Consider the following 13,393-nt stretch of genomic DNA (forward strand, 5'->3'; position numbering starts at 1 on the left):
AATGGAGTTACAACTCCTGACTGTCATGTGGCCTTGGCCCCGACTGTCAGGTAGGCAGCCAGCAGAGCAGTTAAAATAAGCACTGTGTGCGGGTTCGAGACCTGCCACAGGGCATACAGACGTAGAGCCAGCAGTCGGTGAGTGTCTCTCTTCTGTTTTATTTTTTATAAATTTTTATTGGGGGGGATTTGGCATATATCATACTGTTCTTTTTCTCTATGGGACAGTACCTGAGAGGAATAGGTCTTGACTGTAGTAGAGTTAACATGTAAATGCGAAATCTGAGGGGGAAATTGAAGAGTATTTGGCAGATTTGCATACCGTTGGTAAAGCTAGGAGTATGTCTAAAGCTGGTTTTTCAAGTCTTTTAGAGAAACTGTCACATTGTACCCTGATTTTCCATTTAGAAACTATGGTAATTTCAGGTTTGTGGCTAATATGAAAGCTGGTAATCAGTAGGACATGTTTTAAATATATAGTGTCTATTTTAAACAAGGAGGTTACTTTCATTATTTCACCCAGGATGAGCAGAACCAGGTGGTTCCAGAATTGGTTAGTTCAGTGGCTCCTACTGGCTCCCCGTGACTCTTGGCTCTCCCTGCATGGTGGCTGCAGCTGGGCTTGGTGGGTTAAAGTGCACAGGGAGAGGGCACCGCCCTGCCTTCTGCCTCCCCCCACCCCCCCACCCTGTTCTTGAGAAGTTTTTTTTCTTAAACTAAAAATACTTGATTCATCCAGAAGAAGGCAGAAAGGAAGAACAAAGGAAGAAAGAACACAGGAAATAAGTAGAAAACAAATCACAGGATGGTTAATTAAAACCCAAACATATTTATTATATTAACTGTATATGGACTAAATTATATTATACTAACTGCATATGGACCAGATATTCTAATTAGAAGGTGGACATTGACAGACTACATTTAAGGAAGCAGGGCCCTTGAATTCTTCTTGAACTTTGCTCTGGGATGCAGCTAAGTTACTTTTAAACAGTTTGATCCTTTCAGGTCTTGCTTTGTTAGGTGGGTGTGCAGCAGTGCTCAACCTCAGGCCGATTTCCCCCACTCCTGAGGCCGCCTCCACAGCGCTTGAGGAGTACTCCAGTGCCTGGTGAATTTAGAGTTTTTCAGTCTCTGCCCCAGTTCTTAAATAGCTTTTTTGAGATGTAATTGGCATATACTGAGTTGCACCTACTTTTGAGATGTGTGCTCGCGCACACCCCATGGCCATCCCCCCTCTACCAGAAGGAGCGGTCCAATCACTCTTAAAAGTTGCTCGTGCTCAGGGCACGTGGGCCCCTTTCTCCTCCTTGCTTTCTCCTTTCATTAAATCTTTGAAGCTATTAGGGAGAAAATTATATTGTTGAGGATAAAGTTCCAGGTAGACAGGTATTTAACTTATAGTTTTTGCTTTTGTTTTCTTTTTGAGGATTGTAGTGGAAATAATATGATGATTGCAGGTGTAGGTTGCTGTATCACTTTATAGAAAGTTTTAAGAAACAGGTGTATAGTTTAGAGCAGACTGAGAAGCTTGGCAGAGAAAATATATTTTCAGAAGGGTTGAAAAAAACTGCAGAGAGGGTAGCTGTAGTGGGAAGGGGGTGGGGGAGGGAACACCTTCTGCCGGCGGTGCCCCCCTGGGTGCACTTGGAGGAACCACATTCGTGGATACCAAGTGCTTTTCTTGTCTTGGTTTTTCAAACAAGCAGTATTTCTAATATGCTGAAAAAAACTAACAAATTCTAAGATGAAAGGGTAATAGAAATATAATCCCCACTTAACTGAAGGATATACTTAGCTCAAGTGCATTTTATTCTAGTGAATTGTCTGTTTTATTGAGTGACATTTTGGTGATTTATTTATTTATATTTATAGATTCAAATTTTTTTTTTTTTTTTTAATGCCCCATCACTATAATAAACTTTTGGCTGGACATTTTCATTTTGCTCTCAGAGTACACTTGCTGAGATTAGTTTCTGTTGCAGAAAGCATTATATTGTTGAGTTAATAGCCATTTCGTAAAGAATTAGTAAAATATACAGAACTCTGTTTTAATGGGTTTCTTCAGCTGTCTCCTAGCTTCTCTGACTCTCTGAATTTTCTTGGCTCTTTATTTTTTATTTCTTTCTGGTTCTTGTGTGTATTTTGAAAGTATATGCCTGAGGTGAAAATGGCAGCGTTTCTGTCATGATTTAACTTTATTAGAAACGACGTTCTTTGTTCTGTGTCTCTTTAGTTGAGGAATGAGCCAATTCTCTGTGTTTATAAATGCTGGCTGCTCCTTGGCAAATAAACAGACAAAACCCCCAAAACACTGAAACAGCAACAACAAAAAACAACTCCCCAAAACTCAGAGTATCAGATTGAGCATGTTGGAAAATGTGTTCTTTAAAAAGTTGTCCAACAGTGAGAACTTAATATGGGTGAGAATTTCTTTGGAAGAAGTCTTCTTTGCTCGAACTCCAATGACTTGTTGGTCTTGTGAAAGTGAAACCTTGTGTGTTTCTTACTGTAGTAATGTTAAGTCACCCGTGTTGTCGGGTCGTACAGTTTTCTTTCCAATTTCAGATTTAGGGTAAGGTATGTGTTAGTTGTGCTCCTAAAATTTGGGTAGTGTAGGACTTTTGAACATTCCCTGTTTATTTTATTTACTGCTCATCATTTGGAAGAGGCCTCTCTTTCTCTATCCCTTGCTGTGAAAGTGCTAGTTCTGCCACTGATGGATTTATTTGGGGTCAAAGACCGCCCTTCCCCCACCCCCCAGTTTTCGCTTTTATTGGTATCTGTGAATCCAGTCCATTTGTAGTCCTTGCAGGACTCTCTTTGGGGCCCAGGAAGGGGGCTGGGAAAGTGTTTTGTTTCCCAAATTTCACCTTAAGTCAGTCTTTTGGGAAAAAATAAAAAGCTACTCGCGTCCCATGGCCTCTAGAATCTAGAGCAGAACTGTTGCTTAAATAGACTTCTGGTTAAGCAGGCAGGTGTCAGATTGTGTCTCTGGGAGAAAGGAAGTGTGTCCCATATACCAGCCTCTGGGGCTGCTCCTGGTCGTCGCAGCTGAATCCGTGCTTCTCATGTGTGCCGGCCCCAGTGGTGTCCGTTGTTCAGTCTCTGGGTCGCGTCTGACTGTTTGCCACCCCTTGGACTGCAGCACGCCAGGCTTCAGGAATTGGCTCAAACTTGTGTCCTTTGAGTCAGTGATGCCATCCAACCTTCTCATTCTCTGTCATCCCCCTCTCCTCTTGTCCTCAGTCTTTCCCAGCATCAGAGTCTTTTCCAGTGAGTCAGCTCTTCGCATCAGGTGGCCAAATTATTGGAGCTTCAGCTTCAGTATCAGTCCTTCCAATGACTATTTAAGGTTGATTTCCTTTAGGATTGATTGGTTTAATCTCCTTGCAGTCCAAGGGATTCTGAAGAGTCTTCTCCAGCACCACAGTTTGAAAACATCAATTCTTTGGTGGTCAACTTTCTTTATGGTCCAACTCTCACAACCATGCATGATTACTGAAAAAATCATAGCTTTGACTATATGGACCTTTGTCAGGAAATTAATGTCTCTGCTTTTTAATATGCTGTCTAGGTTAGTCATAGCTTTTCTTCCAAGGAGAAGATTCTTTGAATTTCATGGCTGCAGTCACCATCCACAGTGGTTTTGGAGCCCAAGAAAATAAAGTCTGTCACTGTTTCCATTGTTTCCCCATCTATTTACCATGAAGTGATGGGACTGGATGCCATGGTCTTTGTTTTTTGAATGTTGAGTTTTAAGCCAGCTTTCTTACTCTCCTTTTTCACCTTCATCAAGAGGCTCTTTAGTTCCTCTTTGCTTTCTGCCATTAGAGTGGTGTCATCTGCATATCTGAGATTATTGTTATTTCTCCCAGTAGTCTTGCCTTCTTTTTACTTATTAAATTACATTCTAGGGGATCCTCCTGACCCAGGGATCGAACCCAGGTCTTCCGCATTGCAGGCAGATTCTTTACTGCCTGAGTAACCAGGGAAGCCCTAGTTAGGTTCTAGGGTCCTTGAATATTAGAGGCGTGGTAAACTCCTTCCTGGTAGCCCTTCCTTTCCCAGATAGCAAACACATGTGAAAAACATTGGCTAAAATCCCTCATAGATTTTCTTTAAGTCACCTAAAATGTCATCACTGGCACAAATTTATTCAAATTGTCAGAACTTCTGAGTGCTTGGGTGGGGAGTGTCCTTGTTTGTGTTTATTATTTAGGTTATATTCTGTTTCATGGATTTATTTGTGGAAACTTGATTGGTTGTAATGCTTACAGGACCTCAGAGAGCAATTCCTTACCACTTGGAGAATCAAACCATGTTGGCCTAGACTGGTGTCTGCAGCTTGCAGTGGGGGTTAAGCTGGTAGAAAGTTTGGGCTAACACATTTTTCTGAGTCTGTGAATTTTAGAAATGATTTAGAAGACTTTTGAAAAGCATCTATAAGTACTTACCCCTCTTGTTGTCAAGAAGTTTTTAAATAAATGCTTGTGTTTTGGTAATGAAGGAGTACATATATTGGATCTGAATGTACCTTTTCTCATTTTTGATGGGAAATATTTTAATAAAACAAAACTTGGCTAATGGTAAACTTGCTGACTTCTTGCCTTTTCTTACAAACATGCTTAAAGTGGTCTGAATAACAGTGCTACTAAAACAACATCTGCATTGTTTTGATGGGGTATTGATTCCTTCTGTAGTGTTCAAAATTGCTTGCATGCCTCCCAGCAACAAATTCATATATGACAGACTTTACTGGAGAGGAGCATCCCAGATAAATGAAAGGCTAGTTTACTTTTCAGTAGCTCTGAAACTTTAAAAAAAAGTCATGTTTTTTAGAAATGTGGCCTTGAGGCACTAACACACTTGTATTTAGTGCATGAAGCTCTGCCAGTTATTTCTTAACAAAACCTAATCAGGGGAAACAAAAATCTTTATAGAGTTTATTTATTGATTGCTCTAAGCCACCAGAAAGAATATCCTGTTCTTCTTAATAAAATCCTGTAGGGTAGTTGTCTTTATTTTAATAGGAAAGTATTTGGGAAATTTGATTTTATCAAGGTAAACTCAAATGTTGGATATTGTAAGATTGAAGCTAACCTTGGAGGCTGGAAGAAGGAATGGTACCTAAAGTTCTTTCTAGTGATGCTCCCTTTTCCCCTCTTAGATAGAGAGGCATTATTTCTATTGCCTGTTACAGCTTACTGTACAGCAAGAAGTGAAGAAATTTGTTTGGATCCTTAAGTCAGGAAATGTAGCCCGTTCAAGTTTAGTTTGAGAGAGAAGACTGAAGATCATTAGTAAATAAAATAGTAGTCATTTTATTTACTAGTGAAAGGAATTTGGAAATTATTTACTGTAACTCCTAATTGTTATGCTTGCTATTGCCGCAAAGTTAAGTGTGTTTGTCATGATTTCTGTGGTGGCTACATGATACAAAACAAAACCTTAGCTCTTTCTGTCCTTTTAAGGTTTATTAATGTCCTTTTTAGTTTGTTAATGAGGGAAATGAGTAAATAACAATAGGAAATTGAGGCCTCAACTGTCATATGCTTTTTCCCATTGTTAAGATATTCTTTATGTCAAGCTTCTATTAATTCTGTGTGATTCCAGTAGAGATAGCAAGTTATTTTGCTTAAAATGTCTTTTCCCCCCTGTGCAGTGAGAGTTGAGTGTGAGAACAGATCTTAATAGATATAGTTACACAGTTTATTTTATCATGTATCACTTTATTGCTGTCTTCTAGAACATTGTTATACCAAATGTTCCAATAATGGAAATTTTATGCAGCTACTTCAAATGAAACAAATTTGCAAAAACTCAATTTTGGAACTCATTCCTTGAGGAGAGGAAAAAAAAAAAAACTCACCACGCTGTGACCAAATTAGATTTCTGATATGTTGGCAACTTAAAAAACAGTGTCATTTCCCGAAAACGGGGCATGGGGTCCAGTGGAAATGTCAGTACTTCAGTCACTTGTAATGGGGGATATTTGGGGTTTAATGTGATTGAATGGTTAAATTTTTATTTAAAAAAGGTAATTAAAATTTGGTTTTGTACCTAATTAAAAATGGCTCAACATGGACTCAGCAGTGACTGTGTTCAGTTACAGGGGGCGTCTTCTTTTCAAGAACTTGAGTTTGATTCTGGGAGGTACGAGTTTTACTTACTGGAGCTCCTTTGTTTTGCAGAGATCATGATGCAGCCGTCCTTTTGGATTTCTTTTTAATAATGTGTGACCCTTCACCTTTGATCCCCTGACCTGCATTACCTTGGTAACCATTTCATTTTTTAATTTAATTTCATTTTTTGATTTTGGTGTACAAGCTGTAACATTTCATCTCTCAGAGTGTAACACGCTGATTTCCTCAAATAGAGATACCCCTTTAAGCGATAAACTTGCAAAATGCTGTCTTCGTTTTCTGTATTAAAATTCATTTCAGTTTTAAAAATAAAGTGTAATCTGTGTTTTCATCCTTTAAAAATTTTAAGTTTAATGAGTGCCTTTCCCCACACAGTATATTTCCTCTTCTATTCATGTTTTGCAGTAGCCAGATGAACTTGGTGTTCACATGTAACTTGCACACACCCCAGACACCCACATCTCCTCCCCCACTCCACTCCCATCCCTACCCCCGCCACCCCCCCCACCATGGTCACCACACACACCTCCCCACCATCACCACAGTCATCACAAACCCCTTCCTTTGCAGATTCATTCTCCTTCTTTCAGAAATGGTGGCAACTTGAATTTAACTGGTCTCTGTTGCCACTTTCTACCACCTCACATGACATTTTATATTCTCAAGTGTTGTTGAAAGAAAAAGTTTAGCCCTTGAGTTCCATGTATGGGCTGGAAGATAAGAAAGTTGTCTCATTCCCAAAATTCACCTTTCCCCCTCCTTCAGTATTTTATCCTTTATTTGAGATGTAAGTTAAGAATGAATGACATTTCTAATGTGATCGGACGTGTCCTTTGCTGAAACCTGGTTAGTCGGCCCTGATGGTCTATATACCAGACTGACTGCTTTATGCCACATGCTATTTCATGACTGCTTTTCAGACAGTGCATTTGCAACTGTATTCCACTTTTCGGAAAACTCTTATTCAAAAGCAAAAGAAAAACCCTGAAATCTAAAAATAAAAGTCAAACTTAAGTTAATTCTTTGAACTGGCAAGATATTCCTGAGAAATCATGTTCTTTTAAAAAAAAAAAGAAATCATGTGAAATCTCGTAGCATGGCCTGCTGAAGCACAGATTATTTTCTAAGTGTCTCATTATTTTATTCTCCAACATTTAATGCTGATGCTTTAATTGCACACAGCTGAAGCTGCTAAATGAGCACTGAAATGGATTTAAGTCCTCTCTGAGCTTTGTTGATACCTATAAAAGTTTATGTCATTCATTAGAACCACAAATTAAAATTAGTTGTAGTGAGCTGCTCATTGGAGATCGGAACGCTCACGAGCACTTCTTCAGGCCTCCTCGCGCGTCTTTGTCTGTTATATTTAACGTACCTGGGAAACTGCCCTTGGCTTGTCGGGTGTCTTTTCACAGAATTGCAGAATGTCAGAGCTGTGAAGTATGAGTAGGTAAAACACCCCATGATTACAGAGCCAGAAAGGGCATGAATGTTCCAGGAGTGGGAGCAGCTTACTTATCCTTGCATTTTAAGGTGATTTATTTTTTTAAATGATAATGCTTTCAGAGTTGTGTGGGAATGTTTTCCAGGTTGCATCTTTTTATTTGTTCCTCTCTGACCCCTGTCCTTCTAGCATGAGAAGGGTAACGTGTGGCTCGGAGTTTGCTGAACAGATGTGGCAGGGCTGGAGGGGCTGTGAGCGGTGGTCTGATCTACTCTCCTTGCTAAAGCAGTCCTGTGCCTGCCCGACCCCCGAGGGGGAGCTGGCTGCTGGTCCCCAGAGTCCCAGCTCCCTGTTGACAGAATCAGGGCCTCTTGACATCTCTCCAAAGACTCTCAGGTCCTCTGGAGACAGTCAGACACTTTGTTCCTAAGTCCAGTAGGAGCTGAGGACACAGTTAATAGGCACCCAGGAGAAATGTCTTTATTGTGATAATTTTTATTTTGCAGTTTAGTCAGAGAGAGCTGGTATACAGACGGTCACATTTGTTACCTATTGTCAGTGAGCAGCGCTTACTTGGTTAGCATTTAGGAATTCTAGTGAGTTGTAAGTCACCTGGATGTAGTTTTTGTGAGCATGAGTCGGTGAGAAAACCCTAGGCTGAGAGTCAGAAGACCTGCTTTGGACCGGCAGGGTCTCTGGATATGCCAGGGGTCTCTTGTGAGGTAGCGACGCACAAGACTCAAAAACTCAAAAGAAAGACTTCAAAAGGCTTTCATGTTGTGGTTGAAATCAGTGAAATCATTTGTTCCACTTAATGTACAGGGGTTTGTAGAACATTTCATTGATTCGACTTCAGTTTTATCCTGTGTGAAACGTGGGGACTGTATACCTCCTACTAGCTTTTTTGGGTTGTTGGCAGGATAAATGAAAATGCATGACGGACACTCTGGGAGCCCAGAAGAAAGGTGTCTTTGAAATGGAACCTCATTCGAGGGCTGTGCTCTTGGCAGCCGCAGTCTTCATGCTGGGAGGACGAGGTAGTGAGAGCTCTGGTGATCGGTCGGGAGCTCGGCCGCCTTGCATGGAATCCTGCCTCCCACCCTGGCCCTTCGCAGGTGGCCTGGCGGAGACCATCATCTAACCTTTCTGTGCCTCAGTTTCCTCCTCTTTAAAATAGGGTTGATGGGGCTTCCCTGGTGGCCCAGTGGTAAAGAATCTGCTTGTAATGCAGGAGACATGGGTTCGATCCCTGGGTTGGAAAGATCCCCATGGAAAAACTGCCTTCCACAAAACTGGTCCCCAGTGCCAAAAAGGTTGGGGACCACTGGTTTATGGGAATAACCAGTGCTAGTTCAGATGCTTCAAGTTAAACCTGGGTTCTTAACCATTTAACAAGACAAGTTTAGATAATTAAGAGCCTGTTGGCCCTTTAATGATAGGTTCTTTGATTTTAGCTAATTTAGGCTAAATTAAGAGACACACGAAAGACCCATGGGTGGGAGAGACCCCCATCTTTTTAGTCAGCACTTGCTCATTCTTTTAGCTTCAGTCAGCTGTCTAGCGAGCTGAAGAGTCGGAAAGCATTGAGAGGTTTTTGCTTTGCTGTGAGAGGCTTCAGTGCTCCGTCCTCAGTAGAATAAGGAAGAAGGAAGTCACTGCTCTGTGTCATGTTTCCCCAAGTGTTTCCACATAATTACCTGCATTTATCTATGAGCTCTATGGTGTTTGTTAACTCTGCCTGGCCCCTGAGAACACTGATGCTCAAGCAGGTTAAATGAGCTCCTTTGGGGTCACCCTTAGTGGGTCACAAAACTGGGTCTTGAGTCCAGGACTTCAGTCCAGGTACTGCCCTTCCAGGACCCGCTGCCTAGTGTTTGCTGGCAAACCTAGCGGCTCCCCTGACAGGAAATTCTGCCCTCGTCTGCACACATTCTTGTCCCTCAGCTACCAGCACCCCTGCCTTGGTCAGGCGTCCAGTGCCCCGGGCAGGAAGGCCCTGCCTTCACGTGGCGCCTGGAGGGCTCTGGGCAGCGACTTCCTTGCTCTTGCTCTTTACCACACATCCAGCTTTAAATCGTGGAGCCCTGACCCCATCCCAGTCTCGGGGCTGCCAGTTCAGAGAAACCGTTGATCAGCAGCGTGGAGAGACACGGGATGTTTATGATATTTACAGCAAGGAAAACCTGGAACTGATGTGTGCACGTGTGGACTCCTGCATCTCGCACACGGGCCGGTGCTGTTAGTTGTTGAGTCGCATTGTAAACTACAGTGGCCTTTATGGGCAGTTTGGTGGTTCACCCACCAGCCGCCTTCCTGTGGGAGGAGGTAGGAGGTAGTCTTCTGAGAGCGGGCATCTTACCATCATAGAAACCAGGTTGGAGATTGCTTGTGGGGCAAAATGAAGCAGTGGGTGGTCTCTCCTTTGCCTTTTCACTCTCTTTTCTCTCCTTGTCTTGTGTGCATTTATTCTTCAGTCCCTTCTTCCCTCTCCTCCCCAACCCTTCCCTTTCTTATCCTCCCCCTGTTTCTCTTTTTTCTCCATCATGTTCCAGATACTTCTGAATGTATCTGTCATCAGGTTTTAAACACTTGAAATCCTGCAAGGGGCCTGGTGTTTCTCGTAGTTGATTCGATGTGTCCTGGGACTTGGTTTTCAGAGGTGAAGGTGCTCCCTGAGTCACTCCAAAAGTTGTCATATTTTGTTTGTGATCATCAACCTTGAGTTGGGTGGTATATCTCAGGTAGATAATTTGGCATGGATGTTTGAGAAACGCCATCACTAACTAGGACAGAGTGCGGGGCAGTGATGGACTTGACCCTTCTAGAGGCACCTGCATCCAGCTTTTAGTGTGTTTGCTGCTGGAAGGTCTGAGGTCCGGTGTCAGGCCCCTCGTTTTGGTGTTGAGGAGCCGCTCCTGAGAGGAAGGCCCTTCCCAGAGGCCTTCAGCCCATTCAGTTGTGCTGCCTGGTGTGCGTGGATGTCCTGTGGCCGTGCACGGTGGCCTGTGTGCCTCGGGAGGTGACAGGAAGTACCCAACCCTGGTGGGGAGGGTGGGGGTGGAGGGGCTGAGCAGACCCCTTAGGGGCAGTTCTGATGGCATTTAACCCCTCAGGAGGCAGTGAGGAGGATAAGAAACATGGTCCAAGTGTGGAAGATATTTTTGCCATTCTTCAGTGAACATCTGCCCTCGTCAGTAGGGGGGTGACTGCTGGCTGAGGCGGCGGTGGGGTCGCTGCACAGTCAGAGCACATGGGATGCGGCTCCTGTCTGTTCTCATTGGCGGTTGTCCTCTCCCGGGAAACCGGGGCCCTGGTTGCCATGGCACCAGATGACACGCCTCAGACTCACAGGCTTTAGATCATGGGACAGATGTGGGTGCCCGCGCAGCACATGGATGGTCAGCCTGTGATGCCCCAGTCCTCCCCTCTCTCCTTACGGGTCCTTTGGAGTGTTTTTTCCCTTCTCCGCCCCTGTTTCTCCTCCCGGGAGAAGCCAGAGGACTTTTCTCCTCCTTCTGTAGTGGTAGAAGAAGGACTGACAATGAGGGGGGCAAGTTGGTGGCAGCATTTGACTCTGGGTTTCTCTTACCTGCCCTGGTATGTGTTCCACAGTCTGACACGAGTGCTGGCACGTAAGAGACACCCAGCCAACATTCACTCTCCTTTCAGCTCTCATTAGCACAGGTAATTAAGAACAGGAGCTGATAGACAGCACATATCTGTGCAGAGATATATCTGTAATTAAAGTTTTAATTAAAGAAACACCAGACCAGGCAGATGGTTCTGATGCCCGCATCCTGTAAACCAAACAACCGCGGCTTTTCGATCTTGCAAACAAGCAGAGCAGAATAGCGATAGCGCTCCCAGAAGTAGACCAGAAGGCAGAGGTCGTCTTATTAACTAGCCACAGTCGAATCCTGGTAGCACTCTCTGCTGCACCAAACCCAGGGATAATCATCGCAGTTTGAAATGGAAATTCAGTACATCAAAGTTACGTCCCAACCAAAGCCTTTAAGCCTCCAGTCAAGGGCATTACCAGAGCCCAGCTGGTATATCACAAGGCATGTGGTTTTGTGCTAGATCACAAAAGCTGACAAAGTGTTATTTGGGATCATCAGCTAAATACAGTATTAAATTAGAGACTACCATCCTGACTGTTCAGGTTTGGCTCCCCGTGTAGCAGGGCAGGACGGAGCTGGGACGGATGCTGCCTGCCTCCTGTGTGTCCTCTGTTACGGGTCACAGTGACCTCAGTGGCCAGCCAGCTGCAGAGTGAACAAGATGAAACCATTCCTGGGTTATCAGGAAAAGATGAGTGTCAGGTCTTGTCACTTCTGAGAAAAACCCTCCCCCAGGCTGTGTCCCTGTCATCAGGAGGCCAGAGCCACCCAGGAGGTGGGCAGGCAGCTCACTCTGACCTCTGGGGTTCTTCCCCCACTGACCCCCCTAGTTTCTTACCCTTCCTCATAATCACTTACGTATCCAGGCACATGGTTTTCTGACATTCATTGCAGGCAGGCACTTCTACACCTGAATTCTCTACTAATGGACATAGATGTGCTTTTTTACCACCATCGTCTCACTCACTTGTTCCCACTTGGTAAAACCAACACTAAAGGTGTTCATTTCTTATTTCGTGGGGAAGCATTTTAAAGGTTCAGGAGAGTAGTTGTCTACTATGCTTAATGGCAGGTGACCACGTCTTCCTGTGTCTTTAAAGGAAGTAGAATTCTCTCTGGAAGAAGAGTCATGTTATACCAGGACATGTATGAGTGTTGATATCTTCCAGTGAAAGGCCCGTCCCCAGGATGTTAGGACTCGTAGTACTTTAGCTCATGTTAGTACTGTTTATCAGTCAGAGCTCAGTCATCTTAGGAGAGCTGCCGTATCCATGGTACTGTGGTGGTTGTGAGTGTTGGGGGTGTGTGACGGGTGGATGGAAGTTTTTTTTAACCACCTTTTTGCTTAGGAAAGACTTTGATTTCATAAGATGTTCTTAGTTTTCTTAGAAGTCAGTTAAGTGTCGGCTGCTTTGACTAAAGAGTCTTTTGTGCTTGTGCCCAGGAAGTGTTGTTAGACCTGTACAGAGCTGTGCTACTAGGTATTAAGTTGGTGTTTTACTTGCAGAATTGGAATCTGAATGTGGGGTCCGTTTCTCCTGTAACTTGTTTAGGGACCTGAACACATGAGCCCTGAGTATACAGCATAGTTTGTGATTATAGGAGACTTTCTATGAGTGACACTGCTGCCGCTCAGAGTCTGGCTTTGAGGGCTCAGGTCCAGGTTTCACCCTAGAGAAAAACACCAGAAGGGCATCTGAAATAGTCAGGGTCTTTTTCTCTTGCTCTGGAGGGTTTTTAGAGTTTTGCCATCCCCGATACCTGTATGACTTTGGGGGCTAGGGGAGTGTTGTGCACTCCTCGAGAGAGACTTAAATTCAAAACATTTATCCATTTGTCCCATAAATACTTACCCAGTGCCTGGTAGCAGGCACTGTCCAAAGCAGTAAACAAAGCAAGGCCTGCTTTCAAAGAGCCTGCTTTCTGGTTGGCCGGGAGGAGTCACAATCACCAAACAGGTGACAGTGAGTGCCTACACACCCCACACTGATGGCCTCATCAGCGCTCAGAGCCCTGAGGAGATGGGCGCTGTCACTGTCCCTGTCTCACAGAGAGGGAGACTGAGGCACGGAGCGGTTAACAGTAACTCACCGGGTCACACCAGTGCTGCTGGCATTCCAGCCCAGCTTGCCTGCCTCCAGGTTTCATGAACATTGTGCCGTCTTGTTTGCCTGTTAAAAAATG

General features: G+C 43.8%; 1 protein-coding gene across 14 annotated transcripts in view; it reads left to right on the forward strand.

The window, feature by feature from the left end:
- CAMTA1 (calmodulin binding transcription activator 1) overlaps positions 1 to 13,393 on the forward strand; it is a 961,599-nt gene that overhangs the window by 71,193 nt on the left and 877,013 nt on the right. Inside the window, exon 4 of one of the 14 annotated variants that reach the window (XM_070474236.1) lies at positions 6,194 to 6,487. The exons of the other annotated variants lie outside the window; for them this stretch is intronic. Coding sequence (XP_070330337.1) covers positions 6,194 to 6,202 — 9 coding nt within the window. The 3' untranslated portion in view covers positions 6,203 to 6,487. Of the gene's footprint in view, positions 1 to 6,193; positions 6,488 to 13,393 lie in introns of those variants that run through there. 14 annotated transcript variants of the gene reach the window in all.

This window comes from Odocoileus virginianus, chromosome 11, assembly GCF_023699985.2.
Source record: "Odocoileus virginianus isolate 20LAN1187 ecotype Illinois chromosome 11, Ovbor_1.2, whole genome shotgun sequence".
NCBI lineage: Eukaryota > Metazoa > Chordata > Mammalia > Artiodactyla > Cervidae > Odocoileus > Odocoileus virginianus.